This window comes from Halichoerus grypus, chromosome 4 (assembly GCF_964656455.1).
Source record: "Halichoerus grypus chromosome 4, mHalGry1.hap1.1, whole genome shotgun sequence".
Lineage (NCBI taxonomy): Eukaryota > Metazoa > Chordata > Mammalia > Carnivora > Phocidae > Halichoerus > Halichoerus grypus.
The window spans coordinates 3652404-3673705 of record NC_135715.1 but is presented as its reverse complement, the minus strand read 5'-3'; the positions used below and the strand labels follow the sequence as shown (position 1 = coordinate 3673705).

At 42.7% G+C, this 21302-nt stretch overlaps 1 protein-coding gene across 3 annotated transcripts in view; it reads left to right on the top strand.

Moving 5' to 3' along the window:
• Positions 1-21302, top strand: part of MYO16 (myosin XVI) — a 574226-nt gene that overhangs the window by 528921 nt on the left and 24003 nt on the right. For all 3 annotated transcript variants that reach the window (XM_078070087.1, XM_078070086.1, XM_078070088.1), the window contains 2 exons: positions 3476-3634; positions 18977-19068. In XM_078070087.1, coding sequence (XP_077926213.1) covers positions 3476-3634; positions 18977-19068 — 251 coding nt within the window. The remainder of the gene's footprint in view (positions 1-3475; positions 3635-18976; positions 19069-21302) is intronic.

Here is a 21302-nt window from a genome sequence, read left to right as displayed (position 1 = left end):
CACTGATTACACAAGACGCGGAGATACAAAGTGACTCAGACATGCCTTCAGTCTTCCTACAGGATTTCACAGCACACACTCCTCTACTTGTTTGTTTAGATTCACTCAGACTCTCAAATACTGTCCTTTGGTGTGACTGTGACGGACTTTTCTTCCCCCTCAAAATTCCAGTGGCCACTGCTTGGAGGCATGAAGAGGCCTCACGACTTTGTTTGCTCTGGATCATTCCCTGTAGGACTCTCCATGAAGTACGCATCTTGTGTATGTGCTGTTATAACTGAGACTGCGTCCAACTCAATACCAGCATCCTCTGGATTTTTTACAGTTGGAATTCCTTCAGTGCCCGAGTCCAGGGTCACGGGCACACTCAGTGAGGAACATCGCACCCGCTCATGGGCTAACCTGACCCTTTAGAGCAAAATCAAACCGTGGAGGGTTTCTGCATTCGCCCCTCGTTGTGGCTGAATCGAGGCATTAACAAGTCGGGGCACAGGCGCTCTGGCGTGTTTGGATTTCACTTGGAGCCAGGCTGTTGATGAGCAGAGGCTGACCAGAATTTAGGAAGCCAAGAGCCATCCCCACAATTAATATTCATGAGAAAGGAGAACCCTAAAGCAGAGACGTCTCTATTGATGTCGCAACTCTAGTTGAGTACAATGTTCAACCTCCAGTCCCCAGTTCATCACCACTGAGGCATGGGGATCCAATAAAGCCACGGAAAAGCAGCTGCATTATCCTTTAGATCAGCAAATGAAATGACGGAAGACTTTACGCAGACGGGCCAAGTGTAGGAATGAGTGTGGGTGGATGTTGGTCTGAACCCGGCTGCAACCACTGGCTGATTATGAAATGTTTGCACGTAGGTTAACCTCCCGAAGCCTCAGTGACCTCATCTCGAAAATGGGTGAGAAAGGGACAGCTCTTCAGAAGTACGAAACCAGAGCAAAATCAGATGCTCTGGGGGATTGGCGGGTCATAAACACTCAGGAGATGGTAATTATCATCAGAACAAGGTGAATGAATATCATTAGATTGGCCATCAGTTCTTACATCTTACTTGAAGAAGGACTTACTTCCTTATTCCAATCCAGAGCCATCCCTGAGAAGACCTATACTTTTAAGATAAAAATATAAAGAAGATTTTAGTAGATAATGTAAGAATCACAGCCTAACTCGCAGGACACATTTAAAAACAGTCCTTCGCTGCAGTGTAACCTGCTGATTGGAAATATTTTTAAAACCTTAATAGCAAAATTGGAGGTTTTGACTTTAAATATATGAGTTGTTTAGGAGCTGGAAATTGGTTAGGAAGGAAGCTAGCATCTTGTTCATACCAAGAGTCTACACAGTGTGTCAGAGGATTGAGTTTTGTCCCACCAGAGGTAAGAGGACCGTCCCCATTTACCCAGTGAGGGACACCCTGGTTCCCAGCCTTGGGTAAGGTCCCTTTGCGCCGAGAACAGAACCTCAGCTCCTTGCTGCGATGGCCGTCCATCTGTCATGGTCATTACTGCACTTGGAGCACCTGAAGAGTGCAAACACATCGTAGGCATTCAATAAACAACTGAATTAAAGAGCGAGAAAAATAGCTCGAAGAGAGGCAGATGAGTATCTGTGTCTTGAGACAGCTTTAAAGCTAACCATGTGTTACTTTCAGATTTCTATGAAAGGCAAACTAGAGTCAACCAAAAGAAATACATAGTCTTTCAGCGCCAGCCTGCTCAGCGTTGCTCCTTGTCAAGAACTCAGATGTCTCCTTCCGATCACCTGTTGTCCAGTTCATCACTGTTCCTACGCACACTGGCTGAGCCAAAGTTTTTCAGCTTGTTTGTAAGTGCAGGGAGCCAGGAGCTGCGGTGGCTCCCAGGTCGCTGAAATCTCAACGCCCCCACCTGGTTTTCAAAGCCCTGTCCATTTTGCGTCCATTCTACCTATCCAGCCCCTCCTGCTCTAGACAGCAGCACCCCTTCCTGTGGGGCAGACATGGCTCCTCTCTGGGCTGCACGCTCCACTTGTAAGTGACAGGTCCCTGTGGCTCATCTGACCACGAGCCCCGCTGATGAGGACAGGGCCACTCTAGCTGGTGGGAGTGCATACAGCAAAGCAGGGAAACACGGGTCAGTATGGAGCGTCTGGATACATGCCCATTGCCTGTAGTACTGATTGAGTGTAAGGCTCAAGGGCAAGAGGAGATCATGTCTAGAGGCAAGAGCTAGGATCGTGTCAAGATCAGCCTGGAAAGACAAGCTTTGGAGGGCTGGCATCCTCCCTCTTTTCCTTCCCTTCCTCTCTCCCTCTATCCTTCCTTCCTCCTTCTTCCCTCCTTCTATCCTTCCTCTCTCCCTCCCTCCATCCACCCTTCCTTCCTGCTTCCTCCCTCCCTCCATCCACTCTTTCCCCTCCTTCCCCCTCTCCCCCCCGCTCCATCTTTTGGGATCCCTGGAGATAAACTGTTCTGCCACATGTAAAGTATAATAAAGTGAATTATGCTTTTTATCCCTTTTGAATAATCTGTTAGCCTAAAACTTCAGAAAGGCCTAACCTAAAGGCAGTCAGAATCTACTGTGTACCAACAAAGGGCAGAAGAACATGCACTTCCTCCGTATTGAAGAAAAATCCTCCAGAACATCCCTGGGAAGCAAGAGCCAATCCCAGGCACACCTGGCCAGCCCGAGAGAGGGACCCTGACTCCAAGAGAGGAGAGGGGAGGGGTGGTGAGGGCCACACCTGACGCCATGGTGGACAATGGTGCTTGATTTGCACCCTCTGGTCATTTGTAGACCCTGCCTGAGGATAATGCAGTGGACATTGCTCCAAACCCTGGCATTTGTTATATTTTACTTTATTATTACTACATAGTTTAAAAAAAATCTTCGTTTGGCTCTTCAGCATAATTTGGATGATGGCGTCTGTGTTCGTCTATCTCCGAGCACTCAACACGGGACATGCAATGAACAATTAAGCAATGTTAGCGTACAGAATGCAGAAGTAGGGTTTTGAAGTTTAATACTTCTAAATGGATAATAACAAATTTTGTAATGATGCTGTAAGTCTATTTCTTATTTTTTTCAAGCCTATAAGATTGTCTCAGCCCTACTTAATTTAATAAATGAGAAAACTTCTGAAACATGAATTTATTTCCGTGCTTTTTAGGAAACAGTGTTCTCAAGAAGGTGCTCTAGTGACAAGTTATTAGACTCTGACATCAGAAATTCTGTATAGATATGTTTGAAAATAAGAAATTATGAAATTCATTATCACCACTTAATATTTCCCATTATGTTTAAGAGTGTTGTGACAAAATTCGGTGAAGATTTTGTAGGCCATAAATTTAATTAAAGATGATTATTAATTTACTATTTCAAATACAATTAATGTTTCATTTGATGAATTTTGTTATTTTCTTCTACTATTTTATTAAATTATTTGGTACATATTATCCTAAAAGAATAATCCTTTCTAAAATTTATTTTAGGTTTTGAGACTAACATGAACCTAACTGGCCGAGATTATGCTGGTAGATCAGAAATTGCATCTGAGACTCAAGACAGAAATGCAAATAACCATGGAATTCAATTATCTAATTCACTCTCGAGTGCTATCACTGCTGAAAATGGGAATTCTGTCTCAAATGGTAAGTGCTTTTTAAACTCAGAAGTAAACAGATGAAAGTATTAAGTTCTATCAACTTAATAGGGAGAATGGGTTTGAAACATAAAAATGAAGTAGGCTTAAAAACTGGAACATAGATCATAAACTTCACTGTAGAGTATATTGTAGCATTTTATTGGTTAGGTTAAAGAATTATAGTTGTATTTGATGTTAGTTGACTTTTCAGAGATTGTTGTGGATTATTTGATATGTGGGAACCAATATAAAATGAGATTATGCAGAACAGAAGGAGGAGATGGGGTTGCTCTAACAATATTTTTAATTTAAAAAATACCTTTTTCTTCTCATACCTGAGTAGTGTGAGGGAAAATAATATCGAAGTTATGGTAAACACCAAACTGGCATTGAGTAGTTAATTGGAGTGTATCAAGGAATGTATCATCTAGAAATTGGTTAGACTGTGCGTATCCAAAAATCATCTAATAGTGGCTTAAACAAATAACTTATTTCTCTCACACATAAAAGCAGCCCATGGCTGTTGGGAAGATTTTCTTGAGAACATCCAGAAAAGCTGGCCAAAACTTCCATTATTGTTTAATCTGATTAAAGGCACTAGAAAACCATTACGACCATGAGATCCAGGGAAGAGACTGAGGAAGGGGGTTTGCAATGTAGTGGGGACCAAGCAAGGAAGCCTACGTTCTAGGCTTTTCTCCAAGGGACATTCAGAGCACTCTTCTAGTTCACAGAAGCCAGCTCCGAAGCCGGACTGGACTTCTGATAGCCTCCTGGACTGTGGGGACCGGGTCTGCCAAGGCCATGGGTCGGAGCCTTAAAGTGTCCCTCCTAAGGGCTGGGTGTTCCCAGTCTAGAAACCACAGCTCAGCTATGAATCATCTCAAACCCCTGATGCTGGATGGACGTCCTTCAGGACTGACAGGGCCTGCAAGTACCTGGGAGGAAATGTGTGTGTGTATGTCCCAAAGGACAGTTACAGCATCGGAAGCTTCAAAATGATGTAACAAACCATTTTTCAAATACAATATTCAACGCAGAGTCAAAAAACCAGACACATGATGACACAAAACAAGATCAAAAATTAACAAGCAGAAATAGCAGTCCATTGCAACACATCCATGGGAGCCCAAAAGATTGGAGTTCAAAAGCACATACTTTAAGCTAAGTATGTTTACTATGCCCAAGGAGATGAAAGAATGAGAATGAGCAGAAATGGGAAACTATAAAAACGTGTCAAATGGAAATTCTGAAATTGAGAAATAGTCATAAAATTAAGTACAATAGAGGATGAGTTTAAAGTTAATTAGACGCAGTCATTTAAAAGGAAAAAAAAAACCTGGGGAAGTGGAAGATAAATGAGAAAATTACGGAATGAGACACGAAGAAGCTAGAGAAGATTGGGGATTCCGGAACACGGTTTAGAGGCAGGAAGGGTGTGTTGAGAAAGTTACTGGAATTCTGGAGAAAGAAGAGAGGTTACACCGGCAACAGGGAAGACTGTGCCCACGTGGATACCCGTGTGCAAATGTTCATTGTGCCCTCATTCATCATCATCCAAAATGGTGACTGGATCGTGTCGGTTATCTACTGCTCTGTAAATTTACGGCCACCTGCCCACCGCCCCCAGAACTTAGAGGCTTAATTCAACAGAAGGCTGTTATTTCATACCTTCTGTGGGTCAGCAGTCTGGCTGTGGCTGAGCTGAGTGCCCTTGCTTCAAGGTCCCTTGTGAGGCAACTGTCAGCTAACTGTTGGCCAAAATTCGAGTCCTCTTGAAGCTTGATGGAGAGGTGGTGCAACTTCAGGATCACTTCCGTGACTTCTGGCAGGCCTCATCCCTTCCCAGCTCACTCACACAGGCTTCTGCGTAAGGGTGGCCTCACGCCAGGGCAGCTGGCTTCCCCCAGGGCATGCAGTCCATGAGAGAGCGAGCAAGAGCATCTGCATGGAAACCATGGTCTTCTCATAGCCCGTCCTGGAGGGGACATCCAGCCCCTCTGGCACATTTTGTTCCTTACAAGCAGGTCATGCATCCAGTCCACTCGATGGAAGGGGGGGGGGATTATATGAGGTGTGAGTGCCTCGTAGTGGGCTCCCTGCGGGCCATTTTACAGGCTGACTAGCACACGGATAAACGGTGCAAAAATAAAAGGGGGGCACTACCCTTATGTGCAATGAAATGGGTGACTCTCAAACATGTTGTGCTAAGTGAGAAAAGAATCAAAGACTACGAGTACCATTCTGCGCACATGATGTTTTGGAAAAGGCAAACTATAGGCATAGAAGACCGAGGCTTGGCTGCCCGAGGCTGGGTGTGTGGGCCGGGATGGACTGCTGTCTTGCTCCATTCGGGCTGCTATAACAAAATACCTAGACTGGAGGGCTCATACGTGGCGGAAACTCTGCTCGCAGTTCTGGATGTCTGCGATCACGGTCCAGCAAGGTCAGCTCCAAGGTCGGCCCGCCTCCCAGCGGCAGGTTGCCTCTCTCCCGATGTGTCCTCACATGGTTGGAAGGAAGAAGCCATCTCTCCAGTCTCTCTCCTAAGGGCACTAACCCCAATCGTGAGGGCTCCGCCCTCATGACCTAATGTCCTCCCAGAGGCCCCACCTCCTACGACCATCACCTTGGGGGTTAGCATTCCAACATATGAATGGGGGTGGGGGGGACGCAAACATTCAGACCATAGCAGACTGCAGAGGGGCCTGAATCGTTATCCGCAAACGGGAATGCCTGTGTTCCTAGAAATTTATACACGTGTACATCTTTCTGTCTGTAAATGTGACTTTTGTTAAAACAAAACCAAACCCTGCTTAGCATAAATAAAAAGAAAACTGCCCCTAGGCATCTCATAGTGAAACACTGGTAACTAAGAGTGAATATTAAAAGCAGCCAGAAGTAAAAAAAGACAAATTCTAAGGAGCAGCAATTCAAAGACAATTCAAAAACAATGAAGTAACATATTTAACGTGCTCAAATAACTGCCAATCTAGGTTTTCATAAATAGTAAAAAAAACTTCTGTAAGGATGCAAAGGAGTTAAGGCAGTTTTAGAAAAAAAAAAAAAAAAAAACTGGAAGAATTAAGTGCGGGGCAGACCCAGAATGCTCAGAGATCCAAGGAGGAAAAACAAGCAGTAAATAAAGCCAGTGAAATCAGGAGAGCATGAAGCAGGGTTTACAATGACACGCGGATAACTCAGACTCGCAGGCTGTAATTTCAAAGGCAACCACTGAAGGAATAATAGTAGAATATATGATGTCCAAACTAATAGAGTAAAACAGAATAATAAAAGTCAGTCCACCCAAAAGGTGGCAAAAAAGAGGTGAACCGGAGCAATCTGAAAAACAAGATGGGACTCCTGGGTGGCTCAGTCGGTGAAACATCTGCCTTCGGCTCAGGTTGTGATCCCGGGATCCTGAGATCAAGTCCCGCATCTGGCTCCCTGCTCAGCAGGGAGCCTACTTCTCCCTCTGCCTCTGCCTCTCCCCCTGCTGTGGTTTTGATCTGTCTCTCTCTCTGACAAATAAATAAATAAAATCTTAAAAAAAAAACAAAAACAAATAGAAAGGTTGTAGATGGTAGGCATAAAAGCACCTCTGAAAATAACTAAGCTTGAACGCCATGAAACTTTAAGAGACTCATTTAGTGTGAATTCACATTAAAGATAAATCCATTAATAAAATATTTTAAAGCCTAAGATTTCTGAAAAGCATGTAAAACGTGAGGATGCTAAAAATTTAAATGTGAAGGAACAGAACCAGGAAAGGTATGCTATGAAAATATTAAAAACAACCATTCTCATCTGTCTGGGAGTTCTAAATTACATCTCCAAGGAATCAGTAGATTTAGGAAGAAATCACAAAAAAGCAGAACTTCATAACTAATGACAATGAAAATATAACAGAACTTGTGGGATGCTGCTAATGTCTTTATCAGTGGAAATGTATGTCTTTTAACATCTGTATTGCAAAAGAAGAAGGCCAAAAATCGGTTTTTCAAATGTAAACAAATTAGAAACAGAGCAATAATTAAACACCAAGGAAGTGGAAGAAAAGATATAATAAAGGTAAGAACTAAGTTATTGAAATTTATAACAAATAGCAAAACCAAAAGTCAGTTCTTTGAAAAAAATTTGTCTTTGAAACATGAATAAAATGGAAAACTCTCTTGCAAGAAGAGCAGAGAAACAAAGAAGGTGGCACAAATGGCCAACTCTAGGGATGAAGAGGGGACCCACCCCAGACCTTCCAGAGCTTGAAAAATAGTAATGAGTATATTATGAACAGTTTATGTCAAAATAAATTTGTGAATTTAGATGAACAGACACATTTCTCAAAAAAAAAGCTACAACTAACCAAAATGGACCAAAAAATCGGAAAGCTAAATAGTAACATAAATATTAAATCAATCGAAGTTGTAATTGAATACTTTTCTATGAGGAAAACCCAAATGACTTTTCCAGTAAGTTTTTTCAAAATCTTAAGGACAAAGAAATGCCAATGTTACATAAACTCTTCCAGAGTCAAGGAATACAGAAGGGGAAAGAAAGAAAACCTTCCCAGCTTGCATAAATAACTACTTAATTTACGACAAACTTGGCATTACAGGGCACTTGGGGAAGGGTGATCAACTGCTATCCGTGTGAGGAAAAAAAATTAACTTGACCCCTACTTCATGCTATACACACAAGAGATTTCTGGTAGATTATAGATCTAAGTGTCAAATGTAAGATAATAAAATGTGTTGATGAAAATATAGGATTTTTTTTTTTTAACCTCAGAGATAGGAAAAGAAAGGAGGACTTCTTAAACAGGCCACAAAAGAGTACTAACCATAAAGGAAAAAAAATAATTAGAGGAAGTGTTTTCAATACATTTAACCAACAAAGGGCCATATTCGGAGTTTACTTAAAAACAAAACAAAAGACTATCAAATAAGAAATTGGACAGGGGACATAAATAAGCACTTAAGCATTTTTCAGAGTCCACATTCATTGGGAATTAGAGAAATGCACATAAAGAACACAGGAGAATGGCAACACTGACCGACAAGGAGGGGCTCGGGCAAAGAGGGACGCTGGGAAGGGATTGCTGCCCAGGATAGGACAGGGATTTCCCTGGAGGAGAAGAAGCCCATGGTGATTGGGGAAGAGGATGATGGGGGCTTCTGAGTAGCTTCCTGTTTCTTGACTCATGTGCTAGTTACGGTTCCACAACGTAAAAAGATAAAACAAAGAGAAAAGACAGGAGGGAGAGAGAACGGAAGGGGAACGGAGGGGCAATGGAGAGTCCATGGTATGCATCCAGGATGATGGCTGGTCCCCACCCTATCTCAGGCTTCCCTCAAGGTCCAAGGGAACATAGGGAGGCTGGGCACCATAGCTTCTCAGCTGAGCATATTGCTCACCCACACGTGCTCACGCTGATGTCAGAAGCAGGAGGAGGAGAGCGGGTATAGGATGAAAACCAGGCAGGACCATTGCAGTCACAAGTCACACATTACGTTGGGGCCGGGGTGGGGAGGGGGGTATGGAGGCAGGTAGTTGGTCAGGGCAGGGTTTATTCAAGCTTAGCATGAAGGTCACCAGAACAATGTGGGAATTCTCTGTTGGCACTCAGAAAAAAGATTGCTCGAATCACACACACGGAGAAAAACCCAGATGTGTTTACGAATCTTATCCCACCATATTAAGCAAGGATTACAAATAATGATCAGAAGTATGCAGGTCACAGGGCACCTGGGTGGCTCAGTCGGTCAAGCGTCTGACTCTTGATTTCAGCTCTGGTCATGATCTCAGGGTCATGAGATTGAGCCCTGCATTGGGCCCCACACTCAGTGGGGAGTCTGCTTGGGATTCTCTCTCTCCCTCCTTCTGCCCCTCCCCCCACACATGCACACATACACTCTCTCTCCAAAATAAATAAATAAATCTTAAAAAAAAAAAGAAGTATGCAGGTCACAAAACAGAGGCTTTTTGGTGCAATTGGGGAGTGACATCAGTTAGATATAGAAGGATTTTTCTACCAGCAACAAAGACTTTTAGAAAAAGAAACTGCCCTTACCAAATTGTACTACCACTGCAAGCAGACAAAAGTTCGGCCAAGAATGATACAGGCTCTTAGGACCCCAAAGCATCAGCTCACCTTAACATTTTGTCTTGACTGAATTTCGCAGCTTTTAAAAAACAATATATTATTGGGCGCCTGGGTGGCTCAGATGGTTAAGCGTCTGCCTTCGGCTCAGGTCATGATCCCAGGGTCCTGGGATCGAGTCCCACATCGGGCTCCCTGCTAGGCGGGGAGCCTGCTTCTCCCTCTGCCTCTCTCTCTCTCTCTGACTCTCATGAATAAATAAATAAAACATTAAAAAAAAAAACAATATATTATTAATCAGATGGCATTTATAATTTTATGCATGTTATAAAAATTATACGTTTTGGAAAATACAGGGAAGAGTAAAGAAAGAATAAAAACTATCAATTCTATTACCTAGAAATACTCTAAATATGTCTCACATTCCACTGTGTTGAATTTTGTGTTTTCATACAATTATTATGTGTGTGGTTCTATCATGTGTTTGGCTTTATTTTTATAAAGTTTGAATTATACTACATGTAGTTTTACTATTCTGCTGCCCTCGCCCCACCTTAGGAATATCATGTGGTGTATGTCCATGTCAGCAAGTACAGATCTGCTTAGCTTACAGCTAGCTATTAAGCATGCTCAGTGCATGGCACTCCATCTTATTGGACAATAACGAAGCCCCGTGTGTTGGAAAGCAAAATAATCTCCCGATTTCCCACCCTGAATTACTCCACCTTGATTAAAATAGGCATTTTGTAAAACTCTCCATGTTAATGTTTGATGTTCAGATTTATATGTATCTGTTTAGCTAGAAATATAGAGATATAGTCTTTCTCTTAAGATGGTTAGTTTCTGAAATCTCTGATGCTAAACCCTTTGGGAGGAGGTAAAGATTACAAAAACATTGTATACCCTTATATTGAAATTAAGTAGTCCTAAAATAATAAAAATGGAATTTGAGTGACAGCAATAGCCACCAAATTGTGATAGAAGTATATTTCACAAGGGCTACATATATCTAGTAAGAAAGTAACTAATTCCTGTTTTACTTGCAATTTTGGAGTATTTAAAGATCACCACCAAAAAAAAACGGAATTTAAAACATGTTCAAATGGTAAAAACTGAATACACGAATATTTAAGAAAGATGACCATATACTCATTCACTTTTGCTAAAATTTCAGCCCATGCTTCTCCCTACCTCACTTTGGATGACATTTATCCTACCATAAAGAAAAAGAAAAGAAAAACTTCCTGTCACCAAATTACTTAATTTGTCTGTGTCTTGACTCAAAAGCCAAAAGCTATGGCTTGGGCAACGGTCCTGGAAAAACCTAATATAAAAAAACTGTGAGTTTTACTCTAAAAATCAAAGTAAAACCAAAAACCCATGGAGAAAAAAAAAAAAATCCTCTAGACCAAACTGGAAATTTCTGTGGAATATACTGCCTAAAATTAATAATATCAAATTAAATATTTAGGACTCTCAGGCTTCTAAACATCAGCATGTAATAAATGTTTGAGCCCTAGAACACAGGTATATACATTACCCCTTAAATCTTATAGGGACCAGATTTTAAAATAAAGCAAGTTCTGTATTGTCATTAATTGATGATGACTTGGAAATCTCAGGAGTTACATGCACAAAAGGAAAATTATTTCAATTGGGATTTTGGTCCTTCAAAGCTACTTGACATGTTTATGTTGGTCTACTTCTGCGAACACCGTGAAAGTCTGGGTTCCTGCAACCTCCCCAAATCACTACAGTATCTAGCACAATGCCCTGGATACTTGTCACTGGTAAGCACTTACCGATTGGATCAATGTTGCATGTGCATAGGAATCAGTGAGTTCTGTGCAGGGTGCAGAGTTAGAAAATTTCTCCTTGTCGGTATGATACCAACTGGACAAATATTACACACGCGCAGTACCTGATATATAGGTGATCATTATAATTCTGAAAGTGGTTACTAGTCCTGATTCCTAATTCACAACATATAGTCAATGTGCTTTCTGCATAAAGGCACAAGATGGAAATAAATGTTTAAAATAACTTGGAATTGTAATTGAATCAGAAATAGTGTTATTTTCTAGGAAATGATTTCTCTTGAATGCCAGTATCTGCATGCTACCTCTGCTTCCCAGAAATAATTATCTGTTTGTTCATTTGCTGAAATATAGTTATGTGTGGGTAATTATAGCTATCACTTACTTTAATTGCCATCCTTTTACTGATGTGAACACAGACTTAGATCTTTTTTGGTATACTTAATTATTCCCTGGACTTGTGGTTATTTATCATCAGATTAAAGAACAGTTTTTAGTGTTAGGACATTTTAGTTGCATCACACAAAATATTGTGAGTATAAAGATGTTTATTTTGTGGGGAAATAAAGATATAAAAAATTCCAGCTAGACCATTTTATGTCCGGTATGATTTTCTTCCTTGCTGCTCAATGAATATACATGCTATTGCTGGGCATCAGGAAACAAATGGCAATTAAAGAATACAGTCATTACATTTGATTTTACATTTATCATTCTGTGAAGATTGTCTCTCTTTTTCATTTGCATTATGTTTATCCTCGGTGCACAGTGAGGATTATCTGTGGCGGAAAGGGCTTTCTGCAGGGAAAGACTGGGTGAGACCATCTGCAGGAATGGAGGAGCTCTGCATTCTTTGCGTAGCCTCCAGCACCATATTGAAGCTCACACCATTGGAGCACCAAACCACAGTGATTCTGGAAACATCTAAAAATGGCTTTTGTCAGTCCCGCTCGAGATAGATCCAGAATGCTGGCAAAAGATCCTCTCGTTTGAGCCCATGAAAAAATTCAAATATACGTTTTACAGCATCACTTTGTTTATGGGGATTGTATAGATTCTTTGGAACTCATACTGTAGTCTGATTCAAAGGCTAACAGCCAGAGGAAGCAAGCCTTCACTTGAAAATCTGGAATATTGTGCAATTATCTATTTTCAGCAGCAGAAGGTAGCTTTGCAAAAGAAAGCCAGCTCTTCGGGCATTTAGAAAGCCCTGCCCCGCTCCTTCTGGCTAAGAATATTTTCAAGTCATCTTAAATAATTGCTAATTTGGACTTCATTTAATTAAATGTCCTCCACTGTAGTTGAAAAGTCGGGATTCAAAATGGCTGGGTTGAAATGCTGACTCTGCTCTTTCCTGGCTTCGTTGCATTGTTCCTGTGTTCAGACCCCAGCTCTGATGCTTACCAGCTCCATGCCTGGGAGCAGATTACTTAACCTGTCCAGTTCTCAGTTTTCTCATCTTAAAAATGGGGATAATTAAAGGACCTGCCTTATGGGATTGTTATGAAGGTTTTGTACAATAGTGCTGACACAGGTTAGTGCTCAATAAACATTACCTATACCCAGATATCATAAAAGCGTAGATGTTTGGGGGCTAGAAGGTCACTGAAAGCGTGTCCAGGAAAAGCAAAAATGCATGATGTAGATGAGGTACAAGGCAGTGAGTTAATTCATCTGAGACCATACGGATTATAATGCTAGAATCAATGCCTAATGACTTATTTACGCATAGACCCCAGTACACGCACATGTATAGTCGAACATGCATATCATTTTGGTGGCCTATGTTGGCATTCCGTGTGATGACAGATACTACAGTTTGGAGCCTCTGGGATGAATGGAAATTGGGATAGGTGGGTGGAGTTCCAGGGAACTTGGATGGTTAGAGGATTCGAAATAATATAAAGGACAGATTGGCAGGAAGAATCCTAGAGAAAGGCAGGTGCACATCAGTCAGTCAGAGCATTTATTAAGTGCCAGTTGCATGCAGGCATTGTGCAATGTGTGCAGAGCCGTGGGAAATCTAAGCAACTCAGGATGTGCTCTGTGTGAGAAGAGAGCATACGTGGAGCGTTAACAATACATTTCAAGAGAGATCACAAAACAGGGCAGCCGGTGACAAGTGTCAGATCAGTCACATAAATAATGAGTGTTCTGTTGCCTCCACATGGAAAAGGAGATTCCTGTGAGCTGGGATTGTCAAGGATGCTCCTGGTGAGGATTGGGATTTTCAAAACGAATCAGATTTAGACCAGAAGGGCACACCTTTCAGTGAAGAAAATTTATTGCACAGTATCTTTGTGGCAGGGTTGAGAATGGGGTACTTTGATGGAATAGATAAGTAACTAAGATGAGAGAGAAAGTGGCAAGAGCATTGAATGCCGATTCGAAGAGTCTCTCTAGAACAGTAGTCTTGGCTTGGAAGTGGTGGGGTGCTACCCGCTATTTTGGAGAAACTTCCCTGATTGTGTTATTCAGAGTGAGCAGTGGAACAGAAACTTAAGTTGGTAAGAGCAGTTTTGTGTTCCCCCACCTGAGCTTTCGCAGGCTGTGCACCCCAAGGAGAATGTTCAAGAATGGGCTTGGGACAGGAGGCAAGAAGAGGGAGTGAGGGTGATCCAAGATGTTGAGGTTCTGGACAAGAGAACAGGGCACTCTTTAACAGAAGTTAGAAACAAAGTTTGAAGAGGAGGTTTATTCTGGGGGTTGGATTTGAAGTTCAAGACCTAGGAGGGACTTCTGGCTGTAGACAATGCTTATACATATAAGCATCATTATATATGCTTATGTATAAACGATGCTTATAGTTTGGGAGTTTAAGGGAAGCTCCAGGATGGAAAGATAGAAAAGGCAGAGTTTTCAAGGAAGCTGGAGAAGTGGGGATCATTTATAGCATCAGAGGAAAACATTTAAAGAGAAATGAGGGGAAAATCTGATGACAAAACCGTGTAGAGTGCCAAGCTTTGAGAAGTATCCCTTGAGAAGGGCAGACATGGAGATAGAGAATAAATGATCAGAGGTAGAGGAACACTGATATCCAATTTCACAAACACCAAGAGAGGCATGATTTAAAGAGTAGGGCGTACTTGGTAAGCTGGGGGGACACGAAAGGAGAATCAAACCCCATTGCTGTTGACTAAACAAACTTGGGTTTGGACAGAATTTTAGGCATTGTGACTAGGAGGTACCAACTGATTCATTACATAAAGATGCCGAGCCACACCACCGTCTACAGCCTCCCCATGCTCTGTTCTTAGAAGACTTGACGTAAACCCATGGGGTTTTACATGAAGACTTTACCACCACAGAGGCTCTCCCTTTTCAACATCCCCTTACTCGAAGAGTCACGGAAGTCCAGGGTCTGGATCCATGCCACACGTGATGGGCATACTACCCACCCTGAGCATCCTGGGGCAGGATTCATTACAAAGCACCCAGTACACAAGGAGAGGGAGCACAGAGCCTCCTCCCTCTACCTGGACCCTCAGTCAAGGCCGATGACTCCCTGACTCCCCCTCTGCCAAGCCCCAGTGCAGGGTGGCGTGTTCTGTAGAGCGTTGCTCTCTACTACGTGGCCCACATCAGGGCGAGGGGAATGCCTTCCCCAAGCCTCTGCCTGCTTTCTTTGAACAGAAGAGCACGGTCTCTGGGGGGCAGGATAGGGATGGTTTCAGAAGACCTTAGCCTTTGCTGTAATTTGGACAAGCATGGCTCCTGAAAATGATGGTTTCATAGCAAGTGGGCATACTTAGCATTCTGAGGCCCACTGTTGCTGCCGCGGAAAGCACATGTGGAGGGCACAGAACTGTATCCGCTGGGAATTATCACCTCAGAATGCCGTCTGGGGAGAAGGCTGTGGCCACAAGAAGACTAGAGCACACTCATGAAAATGTGCGAGCCATCTTCTGGGATAAAGCCTTCCGTGGGAGTCAGTGAAAAAACGTTCCGGCTCACCTTAGATTTCCGCCCCCCACGGGTCAGGAAGCTTCAGCTCAGTAGGAACACAGTAGAATTCTCGACCCCGAGACTTGGGGGCTTTTCTGGGACCTTTGCATAGCACACTGTACTTGCACAAGGAAACCCCTGGCCTGCAGGAGAGACTCGTGCTCTAGAATTGACATTGACAGGTGAGATGACATGGTTTCCAGAGCTTTTTTTTTGGTAAAGATAATGAGAAGTAAATGAAACAAGATTGAAATAATGAACATCCCAAAGCTTGGTGATGGGCACGTGGAGTTTCACTACGTTTTCTCTTTATTTTTGTATGTGTGTGAGATTTCTGTAATAAAAAGTTTTGTAACAACTTGTTATCTTGATAAATAACATGGGTAAGTTATCGTACTTCTTTGTGCATTTCTTTGAATATTTATTTATTGATTGCTTACTTTTAGGTTTATTACTTAGTGCTTATTTACTCTCTCTCCTCCCTATACATATTCTTTGCCCGTATTTTAAAATCTGACAGCAGGTCCTTTATTTTGATTTGTAGGATGTTTTAAGAATAATAGGGCTTTTTATTTAGTGCATTTAAATGTTCTGTATTGTTCTTTTTTAGTTTGCATTTTATCTTTATGATATTTTAGTATATATTTATTTTTAAACATTCAAATGGAGGTACTAATCCATTTTTTTCCTTCATGGGTTTTCTTTTTTCTTTCGGTGTCATTTTTAGATCATTTGCCTTTAAAATGTACTGCTTCTGATATGGCAACAAGATAAAATATTTTATTGGCCCAAAACAAAACAAAGCAAAACAAAACAAAACAAAACAAAACAAAACTCTGCCTTCTAATGCCCTCAGTGCTTCCTGGCTATTACCTTATCCTCTGGCTCCCACTCCCTTGGCATATCGTCCTGAGTGAGCTTCTTCCACCTGTTTGCTACAACCAGCAAGGGTGTTCTGCACCCCAGGCTGGGGGGGTCTCAATTGCTCCCCCCACCTGCACCTTCATGACGGGAAGGAGATAGCATGCACACCAAGACTGCCAGCACCCCTTCCTTCTCCCTCACCGTCCCTCTGCACCCCCCCACGTTCCCCTGCCCCACGCTGACACCATGTGTCCCCACCCTGTTGACCCTGCCATAGGTTCTGGGATCCATGATTTCTTTAGTCAACAAGTAAGAAAGGCCTCTTAACGCACCACTCAGGTAAAATGGTGTCTCATCACAGTCCCCTCTCAGAAACCTACGGTGCTGTCCATTGCCTACAAAATATCGTCAGACGTCTGTGGAATGTCACGTCGAGTGCTTTCCCTCGACCTTCTCTGCCTTCCAGCACATCCTGCAGGTTCCCCTGCCGGACACACCCTCTCAGAAGCCCTTACGTTGGGCATGGAGCCATCTGGAACTTCATCGTCTTGGAGTGAGTTCTCCAAGCGGACCCACCTCACCTTCACCTTTCAGAACTTTCTCCTCCCAGAAGGTTCAGATCCTGTGGTGTCTCCACCACCACATCCCTCCAGTGCCCTGCATCAGAATCCATCCCTGCTCTCTCCAGGATCCCGCTCAATGTCACCTGCCCCCCTGCCTGACCCGTAACTCATTCCACTCTAGGTTCTGGCTAAGAGCCGCTCCTTTATTCTTCATGGCATTTCCCAGTGCCTTATTCAGAGGGGGACTGTAAATAATTCTTAACTTTATTTAATTGACACTATATAAAGCACAATATGCTACTGATTTGGCTGAGTTTGTATCCTCAATGAGCTGAGTTTCTGTTTTTATTCAGGGAGTAAACTTCTGATTTATAATTCAGTTTTAAAAAGTGGACTGAAACGTTCTTCCCCTTCCTCAGATTCCTGGTCTTCGCAAGACGTCCATGAAGTGGATTCTTTAGACGTGGACGTTTGTCTTGCTCATCGGTCAGCACTTTGTTCCCCCCACCAACACCCACACTTTTGGCACTCCTCTTTCCCATGAGTCCCAGACTCTCCGCTGCACCGTGCAGCGTGGACACACATTTTACTGCTGACTCTCTGCTGATCTGGTTGCCTGGAATTCCAGCTTGTGACCGACTCAGATTTCCATCGTCCCCTCCACCTGGTTTAGATTCCAGACCTCTCTACCCCTGTTTGGCCCCTGTCCCACAGCTGCTACCCCAGTCTCTACTGCAGTATTCCCTAGCCAACCTCAGACGTTGCTGTTGCTTCTGGCCAGCACCCGTCTTCCCCTGTGGCCCCCATTGTAGGCCCGTCACTTTCCAGGTGGTGGCCCCAGTCTGCCCAGTCAGGACGAAGCTAAGCTTTCCGTGCCAAGGCATTTGTATATGGAACAAGAAGATTGATCGGGGGCCTTGTTGCGTGTTGATGGGGTCTTGTGGACTTCCCTGCAGAACTCACTCCTGTAATTGCAAAAGTGTGCAGTGATTTGCTAATGATCTTTAATTTAGGAAGCCTGTATATGTTTAATCAATTACACCATCCTGGTTAATTATGATTTTAGGTAAGAGCAGTAATCACTGAATAATTTAAGGTCTCTGGATTGAGCACATTTCATCAGGTGACTTTTCTTTTTTCAGGTATTCATATTTATTAGCAAGTCACTTGTGATGCTGTTTGATCTCTCCCTCCCCGGGGTGCGCAGTCAGGGATGATTTTTGCCTCCCAGGGGGGCGTTTTTGGCTATCACAGCTGCTGAGGGTCTACTACCAACAGGGGTAGAGACCAGGGATGCTGCCAAATGCCTTACGCAGGGCAGCCCCACGACAGAGAGGGAGGCAGCCCAAAGTGTCCGCCATGCGGAGGTCGGGAAACCCTGCTTCTATCTTGAGGGATCGTCAGTAAAACCCTTTGGTGCCTCACAGGTATTTCTGTATGATTTTGGTGGGGGATATAAATTTCCTCACACCCGTTGTTTATCCTCCGGGGTTGGTTAGGAATTGGTCTGCTGTGAATACACAGGGGTCCTGACCTCTTCTGCATGGAACTCCACCCAGTCTCTTCCTTCCCTCGGTGTGTGCAGCGAGCACGAGTCAAGAGAATTCATACAGCGTCTTATCCGTCCTGAATCCCCCTCTGCCTCCCTGCGACCCCACAAATGAAATGCAAGCTTCCCTCTGTGGCAGTTGAAGGACCCCGTTCACTCTGTTGTCCACATGCTTCTCCCTCCACCATTGCTGCTTCACCGAACTATCTTCAGTCTCTAGAAGTTTCCCTCCCTCCCCCTCCCAATACCTCTCTCCTCCCTGCGTGCCACCATGGAACATTTCTTCGTTACCACTTTATTGTTTTTCCAGCGTATTTCCCCTTTTATTAAATGGAACTGCAACAGTAATTTGTGTTCCCGTGTTCCCTTGGGAAATTTATTATTCAAGGAGCATTTACTGACCGTCCTTTCAATCCACGAACTATAACAGTTCATGTTTATTGCAACAAGTACACAGCTTGTCTTATTTGGGGCAAGGACACACTTAACTGCTTGTCGGTGTTGACCTCCGTAGGTTTACCTGAAGAAGATGGATTCTCCAGGTTGTCTGTGAGCAGCTCCACAACATCCTCATTTCAGAAACAGAGAGAGAGCCACACCACTCAGGTAATGACCCCCACATTGTCACAGTTGTAATAGAAGCTGGAACTAAGGGGTGAGCAGACCCTCATGACGGTGTGACCAAGAACGTGCATTCCCCCTGGACTAGCAAACACGGTTGTTCTCACTCCGGCCCTAAGTGTCTTCAGCTCAACATCCTTCTCTCTCCTCCTCTATCTCCCAGCTTTCTGCTGGTTAGAAAGAGAAGAAGAATGCCCAAAACAAACAAAAATTAATGAATACTTTTAAGTTGAATATTGTAGACGTAATTTATGTTGTGGCATTTAAAAATCACTGTCAAGTGAAGATGACATTACATCCCCGGAGTGATGTTAACACTTTCTCCACGTTTGACCTCAGCCCAAATAGGAGGACTCTGGGTGCCAACAGCGTGGGAATAAAAGGCTTGAGGCACCTGTGGTTTTATGCCACTATATCTGTTTCTACCCCTGAAGTCCACATAACCCAGATGCATTTGTAATATGGTACATGGGGGCGCCTGATAGAGCACGGGACTCTTGATCATGGGGTGGGGGGTGGTGAGTTCAAGCCCCACTGTGTTGGGCGTAGTGCTTACTTACAAAACTAAGTAAATAAAAAAATATAGTGAATGATGAGAACGCTATAAAATCCAAATGAGATTACAGTTCACAAAACTGTTTTTGACGTATTTCAGCGATTTTGTGTATATGCTTAATGTGTTTGGCCTTAAAAAATTCACCAAAGTAAAGATTATCACTTCAAGAAAATAAAACAAAAACACTAGGATTTTTAGAAAGGGAAAGGATTTTTATCATATAATCTAGTGTTCTTTTATGCTGAATTTTAAAATATGGTTTTAATCATTATCTTCAGAAAGATGAGTTTGCAATCAAGGTGACACAACCAAGAATATATCAAAGAGCTTGTTATCAATATAGTCAAAATTATTGCTTTAGCAACAGGATTCTTATTTTGCATGAAGCTGTGGTACAACTTTCATGATGCCAAATATCTACATAAAAATCTTTAAAAAGGGGCGCCTGGGTGGCTCAGTCAGTTAAGCATCTGCCTTCGGCTCAGGTCATGATCCCAGGGTCCTGGGATCAAATCCCATGTCGGGCTCCCTGCTCAGCGGGGAGTCTGCTTCTCCCTCTGCTTCTGCCCCCTGACCCCTGCTTATGTGCTCTCTCTCTCTCTGTCTCTCACTGTCAAATAAATAAATAAATAAGATCTTTTACAAAATATTTTTTAAAACTTCGAGTATCCAGATGTTTCCATAAAATCAACAATCCAGCCAGTGATGCACTTTCATCTGAATATTTGGCCTTATATAGACAGGTCCATTGTTATCAGATGAGATTTTTCTAAATAACACTGATGAGGGAGTGAGAAAAATCAGTAACTTTAATCTTAAAAATAAATCTTACAATAGGCAGTCTGCTGAAATCACAATGATATATAGGTACTGAAATAGGAAGAAAACACAGATTGGTTGCAGTAACAGATCGTCCTAATCTCCCCTCTGTTCCTTAGCGATGCATTTACTTTACTTTGTAAGCCTTACAGATGCTTTATCTAAGGTAATTCCCAGGGGAGACCCACTTGTAATGAACACTGGTTTGATTTTTATTATTATAAGACTGATTCCTGTACCTTGGAGCACAGCGGTCGGCCAGGAGATGCCCTTTCCAGGGCTCCCACGACAACGTGGTTCGTAGAGAAAGGGGTGATTTTGCAAGAAGGCGCATAAGGTGGGCATCTCTTTCGTGGATTTGGCTAAGAAGCAAAGAGAGATGGGAAAGATCTTCAGGAATAAGTTTCCATTTCTAGTTGTAAGTGCGGGCATTCTGCTCAGGTGCAAATTCTCTGCCTTCAGTGACCTCGTGGTGCCTTTTTTCAAGGAAGCAGGGAACCAGGCTCATTTTCTTCCCTGCAAAAGTGCAGGCATCCTCATGGTAGGACACATTTCTCACTGTTGAAAAGCTCTAAGACTTCTGTCTTGTATGGCATTTGTACAGGAAATACGGACACCTACAGACATACTGCCTGTTAGATTTTCTACTGATGCAACTAGGTAAGAATTCTATAAAGTCAGTCCTGGACTGATTGGATCTATAGCAGTAAAATTAAATGTTGACTACAAATTAAATTTCTTGTTGTGGAGGTCTATAGTCTAATTACCATCATCCGTGATTTTAGTGAAATCTCTTTAAGAAAGACAAAGTGTATGTGTGTTATTGTAGATAGAGAAAACAGGA